The sequence below is a fragment of the Arachis ipaensis genome, chromosome B01, assembly GCF_000816755.2.
Source record: "Arachis ipaensis cultivar K30076 chromosome B01, Araip1.1, whole genome shotgun sequence".
NCBI lineage: Eukaryota > Viridiplantae > Streptophyta > Magnoliopsida > Fabales > Fabaceae > Arachis > Arachis ipaensis.
Window position 1 is genome coordinate 15,098,382 of NC_029785.2, and position 7,561 is coordinate 15,105,942.

Genomic DNA, 7,561 nt, shown 5'->3' on the forward strand with positions numbered 1-7,561 from the left:
ACCAACATTATAAAGACGAATTGCTTTGATTGGATTTTCTGGAAATTGTGCTTTTAATCGAATAATTTGAGCCAGTAATCTCGCAAACGCCAGGTTGCGAGAAGATAATAAGCACACATGTGACCATCTCGAAGATGCGTCTATTAGGACCATAAAATATATAAAAGATTCACATGGTGGATGAATAGGTCCACATATATCACCTTGAATCCTTTCTAGGAATTTAGGGGACTCAAATCCAATCTTTACTGGTGATGGCCTTAAAATTAACTTTCCTTGAGAACATGCAGCACAACAAAATTCACTAGTTTTAAGAATCTTCTGATTCTTTAGTGAATGTCCATGTGAGTTTTCAATAATTCTCCTCATCATGGTTGTTCCCGGATGACCCAATCGGTCGTGCCAAATTATGAATTCATTTGGGCTAGTAAACTTCTGGTTTACAATGGCATGTGATTCAATTGCACTAATCTTGGTGTAATATAACCCAGATGAGAGTGAAGGGTAATTTTTCTAATATAACTTTCTTATTTGAATCATGAGTTGTTATATATAAATACTCATGATTTCCCTCATTCATTGTCTCAATATGATATCCATTTCGGCGAATATTTTTGAAACTCAACAAGTTCCTCAGAGACTTGGTAGATAATAGTGCATTATTTATTATAAATTTGTTCCTCCAGGAAACAAAATTATAGCTCTTCCGGAGCCTTCTATCACATTGCCTGAGCCAATAATAGTATTAACACATTCTTCTTTTGTCACCAGATGGTTAAAATATATATCACTTTTGAGAATGGTGTGCAAACTTGCACTATCCGCAAGGCATACATCTTCATTATATATTCTTGCCATTCTCTTCAAAGACAAATAATAATAAAATGAGTAGTATGCACAGTTAAATTGAAAACTTGATCGAAATTATTTTTCTAAGAAATACTGTACATAAAAATAATGTCATATACTAAAATTTTATTTTAAAACTTGGCACATTTAATGATTTCAAAATTCATAAACATTAATATTTCATTATTTATATACATCACATTTGAAACTTAAATACATAGAAAATAAAACTTAACAATAAGTTCTTTACATTATTTATTTACATGGATACTTAACAATTTCACATATTATTATTGGTTGTTAACAAAAAAATTATAAAAACAATATATACTTAACAAAAAATTATCAAATTTTAAGAATAATAATATCTCATTTTTCTAATCATGCTTGCAAAAAATTGCATCAAAATTTAATCTCTAATGTATTTTTTGATAAATACATATTTAATGTTAGATAATCTTGCAAAAAATTTAACATTAAATATGTATTCCTCAAAAAATACATTAGAGGTTGAATTTTGATGCAATTTTTTGCAAATATGATTAAAAAAATTAGTATTATTATTCTTAAAGTTTGATAATTTTTTGCTAAGTATATCTTTTTTTGTGATTTTTTAAAAATATTATTGGTCGTTAACAAAAAAATTAAAAAAATATATTCTTAACGAAAAATCACCAAATTTTAAGGATAATAATATCTCATTTTTATAATCATGCTTGCAAAAAATCGCATCAAAATTTAATCTCTAAGGTATTTTTTGAAAATATATATTTATTGTTGAACATTTTTGTCGCGTTTTAAAATTATTTGAAAGCATTTTTGTTCGATAGTAAAATTCAGGTACATTTTTGTTAGCATTTGAATAATTAAGGGACGTTTTTGTGGTTCAATTTTTTCGATATGGAAAGCGTGTGTGTGTCTTCCCCAGATATAGATCTGTGGGGCAAATTTTTTGTTAGTGTCAGATCCTAGAACTCCGTGTTGTTAATAGTGTATAATTTTTTTATGAAATGAGTTATAAAATCGCAGGTCTGATTTCCATTCGATTCTGACACCACACCAATGTAAAGTTTCCTCCTTTCCACAACCGAGTGCAACACCAGCTAGGCTTCGATGTACAAATTAAAAAGCGCGTTTTTGTTGGTTAATTCTATTATATTTTATTAATTTAAAATTTTAAATAGAAAATATTCCGAGATATACATTAAAAATTAAAAATCCTCATTCAAACACGTGTTAGCATATTATTGAGGGAGGCCAACAAAACAATTAAATAACCGGTCCCACCAACTATGCATCTACATCGTCTTTGGTTTTTTCTCTAATCTCTCAAACCCTTTCTTCACAATTTCTTCACTGAAAAGATTTAGCCACTTGGTAAGTTAGTAGTACCCACAAGACCAAAATGACCAGAGGACCCCATGAACCATACCCTCCACCGCCACAACCACCAGGTGCTCACGATCAATGAACATTTTCTTCTTTGTTTCCTTGTATTCTTGTTTCTATATATACAAATCGTTTCTGTAATTTTCGAAGGCACTGGAAACTTTTCTTATGAAATCAGTGGATTTTTTTTCTACCTAGGTTACGGATCTCCTTATCCACCCCCACCACCACAACCGGGGTTCCCATCGACAGCGCCACACGAACTATACCCTCCGGCGCCGCCACCACCGCAGCCACATACTGGGTACCCGCCGCCACGGCCGCCGCAGTCTCCACACCCACCACGCTATCAAGGATACCAGGGTTATTTCAATAGCGGGTATCCACCGCCACCTCCGCCGCACTCTCATGTCGTCGGACATCACCATCATGATGATGATGGCTGTTTTTCAGTCTTGAGAGGCTGGTATGATTTTTCTTTTCTTTTTTTTTTTCATTTTATTTTTCCAATTTACTGCTTGGATAATTAATAATGGATTATTAAAATTCTTAGTTAATTTAAAGTGAAATTCTTAGCCTGTGGACTGTAGCTTAGATGGTATTTCTTCTTGTAGTTATAAGTGAGGCTGGTTAAAGTTCAGACAAGAGTCAAATTGGTTTCCCAAATTTCCATTCAGTCAAAATATTCAATAGCCTGTTGCTAGAACTTAGTATTGCACATCAGCATGGGTCAAACTGCGTCAAGATAGAGAAAATGGATTAAGGACTAAGTTGGGTTAGGGACTAATGTGATGATCATAGTTAATTTGTTACTCATTCTTCTATGTAAAGGTGTTCCCTTCTTCTATGTGAGGTGGAGCGTAGGTAAGAGCAAAGACTAGATAGAATGTGGAACACGTTCCTGGTCGCTTACCAGCTTTTTACTGTTGCCTCCTATAGATATGGAAGGTAGCTTGCTTCTCTTCTCCTGGGTGGCTACCTGAACATGTTAATCTTGAAGGATCCATTTGAGCATTTACTCAACCCTTTCATAACTAAATATATTGGTCCATGGAAGAAAGCAGAAATCTAGACAACATTCATTTCTTTTATCTAATTATATTTCCATATAGAGGAGAGTAAGTGAGGGAAGGAAAAAGAAAATCTGACACTAGCTGTACGCTTCCTTTGTCGCCGTGGGTCTTGAAAATTCTCATGGTTGTAGCTCCTTTCTCGTAAGGGGCATTATTGAACTTTCCAAACTACTAGGTTTTGATTTTATTGGATTACACCATAGCCGCAAGCATGTTATCTTTCTAGCTTTTACCCTCTTTCTTCCACAGGATTAGGCTGTTAGGTTGAGGGAGTTAGTTACCTGCGACCATCAGAATGTTCCATCACAGAATCAGTTGCTATGCTCGAAGTTTCAAACCTTAAATTTTATCGCGGAATCTGGATGATAAGAGAAAACGTTCATGTGCTCCCAAGAACTACTTATACTTGGTACATATTCAGTTTTGGTATGAAAACCAATGAATGGTACCCATACGCCCCATAAGCATTACACATCTAATCATTATCTCAATCGATTATTTGGTTGATAAAATTTTGATTTTGTGTGTGATATCCACATTGCATAGAGAGATTCAATCATATGTAACATGCACAATGCATTTCTGCTTTCAAAATATATTAAAAGGATAATCTACTAATCTAAATTAAAATGATTACTTTTTGTTCAAGGTCTGAACCAAGACTTAACATTTCATTGATGAATTCCTCCTCATTTACGGGAAAGAAATATGTAATTCTTGAGTAGTCTATCTTATTGGAACTTTTCTATCTGTCTCGCTAACCAAACACATTATGCGTCTCTCTATTTGTATATTTTTGTCCCTTGTCTAATGTACCAAACACTTCCAACAGGTTTCCTTCTCTATACTATGTGTCATTCCTTGATCTCTCAGGTCCAAATTTTAGGATGGATAGACTTGTGCAATCTTGTAGCACTTACCATGAGGCGTCTTGTATTATTCAAAAGAAATCTATTGAAGACACTATGGTAGCATTTGGAAGAGACAGAGACTGAAATAAGTCTCTGTATTGTGTTTGGTGTAAAAGTGTACAGGACTGAGTTATGTCTTAGTATTCTATTTGTTTTTTTTTTTTTTGTGACTAGTATCCTATTCAGTTTAAAATAAATACAGAGACTTAAATAAGTAAAATTACTAAAATATCCTCATTAATTAAAAAAATTAAAAAGAACCTTACTTACCCCCTAGTCTTTCTCCTCTCTTCACTGAATCTCAACAATCACACCCCTTATTCCGCTCTCTTCTTTGCTTCGCTACATATTCCACTCTTCATCGCCGATTCCAATGGCTTCTGCCTCCGTCAATAACAATCACACCCCTTATTCCAATGCTCTTTCTCGCACTCCCATCGCCGTCGCCCAGCACCCACGTCGTTCTCGCGCTCTGTCGCCGTCGCCTAGCACCCACGTCTTCTCGCACCCTCACGCTCTCTCTCGCACTCCGTCACTGTCACCCAGCACCCGTCGGCGGCTCCTCTTTCTGCGCCGCTGTCTCCTCCTTCCTTCCTCTCCTTTCTTCTCTTCTCCCGCTGTTCTGATTTTGAGATATATTTGATATTATTGTTGTTGGTATTATTGTTTTGATTTTGATAGTGTTGATATTATTGTTGTTGGTAATGATGGATGCAAGGAGGGATGATGGCTGAAGTAGTAGGAATGAGAGATGGGGTGGAGTTGGGATGTGAGAGATGGTGGTCCTTGCAGCGGCGATAGGGCAGAGGTGGTGGTTGAAGAACTGAACGAGGGTAAACTTGGAATTAATAATTTGGGATAAGGGTATTTTGGGAAGAAATTATAGGTTAAAGTTTTAGTCTCCGTCCCGAAAAATTTCAGTTTTCTGTGTTCTCACTTTTTAGAGGTACTGAAATATTGAAATTTTGGAGACGGATACTGATATTTTAGTATCAATCTCTGGGCCAACAAACATGATACTGAGTCCTAGTCTTTCGGTCTCCATTCCAGTACCTCAAAACAAACGCTACCTAAGATAATTAAATCTCCACTTCATATAAGAATTTGGAATTTGCAATCCTTAGATAAGATCGGTTTAGGATCATAGAATCTTTGTCTATCTAGGAGGATTGTTGGACTCAATGGTGGACTATATCTTCTTGGATATAATATCAATTTGGTTCTAGAATTTTCACCGATAATCAATTTGTCCGAGTTTTAATAATAAATCAAGTTAGTCCCTCGAACATATATTATTTTGATGTTAGTGAAGTATTGGAAATGGAGCGTTCGAACAATGGTTGAGTTGTCTCTGTGTGATCTCAAGGTCATTGGTTCAAGCTGTGGAAACAATCACTGATGTAGTTATCATGTTAGGTTGCGTACATTACACCTTTTGGGTGCGGCCTTTCCTTGGACCTTGTATTAACGCGGCATGCTTATGCACTGGGCTGCCGTTAGTGAAGTATTGATGAGGTCTCTTAAGTATTACAGGCCACAATGATTTCTGGCATTGATAGGCCATGCTACTATGCCATGTGGCATTTAGCGGCCCACATTAGCACCCCTCTAATAGTGTCAAAACAGAATTTGTACGAGGGACTTGATTCATGGTTGAAAACCCAAGGACTAAAATATTGTTTTTTTTTTTTTTTTAAATGACCTTGGTTGTACGGAAAAAGACCTTGGAGAGGATCAAATTGATCATTATCTCTATCTTCTTGTATACTATTTAGGCTTTTTACTCTTCATTAGTCGTAATCTATGTAATTGTTTTATTTCAGCTTGAAAAATCGACTTGTCATTTTCTCAAATTACAGAATCCATGATATGTTTCCTTAACTTGGTTTTTCCACTTCATGCATTGTTTATTTTTATGGTGCCATGCTGCTAACTGAGTTACTGAGAGGCCTTTGTTTCCCTGTACAGCGTTGCAGCGCTGTGTTGCTGTTGTCTGCTAGAGGAGTGTTGTCGCTGCTGCTTTTGATTATGTGGCTGAAAACTGAAGTTGGCTCATAATCAACTTGGTTATAGAACTTGGATATCTATGGAATATATGCAATAAAAGCCCCGAACGTTCATAGACTCTATATCATGTGTATCAGTGTATGTCCATACGAAGTTATCAATTATTTCACAAAGTATTTGTGTATAACTTCTGAGACGCATTAGCATTATCTACAACGAATGCAAACAATATTATGTGCACTGCATTTGTGTAAGATAATTCTCCATCGCAGTTGTAAAAGATGATATATATTATAGAAAATCACACCATAGCTTTGAACTACTTTATCCGTTCTCTTTAATTTATCACTTTATTAGAAAGCACAAATGTTAAAAAGAGCGAACATATCAAATAAGAGTTTAATTTTTATATGAGTAGAGGAGGAAGAGGAAGAGTTTTGAATTATGCAAAATCTATCAGAATAAAAATACATTCAAAATTTTTAAAAATATATTCAGATATCTTCGTGTTACATCCAAATTTGTTACAAATACAGAAAAATATTTTCTTTAATGCTGCATTTTTTTCTTCTTTTTTTCTTATTTCTTTCTTTCTTTTAGTTAAATGAATGTAAGTTCATCCTCTTCTAAGTAATTTTGCAGCATTATGTATTTTTTCTTCTTCTTTGTTTGATTTTTTTTTGTTTTTATTTTTTGTAAGAGTAAAACAAGAAGAAACTTGATAAGGTAAAATAAAAAGAAAAAGATGAATAAGAAAAAAAAGGAGATAATGATGATAATGAAAAAAAAAAGAAGAAACAGTAGAAGATGAAAAAGAGGAAGAGAAAGAGTTTTGAATTATGCAGAACTTATCAGAATAAAAATACATCAAAAAATTCTTAAAATACACTCAAATATCTTCATGTTACACCCAAATATTTTTGTGTTACACCCAAATTTACTGCAAATACAAAAAAAATATTTTTTTTCAATGTAGAACTTTTACATTATATTCAATTCAAACCATCAACGATAAAACATTATTCACCTATAGAATCATAAACTACTAATGAAAAAATTAGCTTGAAGAAATTCCAATGAAAAAGGAGGAAGAGGAGGAGAAGGAAGTGGTGGTTTTAGTGACGACGATAACAAAAGAGGAGAAGAAGAAGAAGAGGAGGAGGAGAAGAAGAATAAGAGGAGGAAGAAGAACGTGCAGCAAGAAGAAGAAGAACGTGCAATAACGGCTCGAAGCGCGTGAATATAAATAACTTGTATAGAAAAATGATTGTATGTAGAGAATTATTTTTTTATATACTGATAGTGTAAAATATTTTATAAAGTTAAATTTTA

At 34.2% G+C, this 7,561-nt stretch overlaps 1 protein-coding gene across 1 annotated transcript; it reads left to right on the top strand.

Moving 5' to 3' along the window:
• Nucleotides 2,143–6,551, top strand: LOC107626061 (cysteine-rich and transmembrane domain-containing protein A). The gene is made up of 3 exons (XM_016328843.2): nucleotides 2,143–2,303; nucleotides 2,437–2,704; nucleotides 6,191–6,551. Exons 1-3 carry the CDS (start codon nucleotides 2,255–2,257, stop codon nucleotides 6,246–6,248), a joined length of 375 nt encoding a protein of 124 aa, XP_016184329.1. The 5' UTR covers nucleotides 2,143–2,254; the 3' UTR covers nucleotides 6,249–6,551.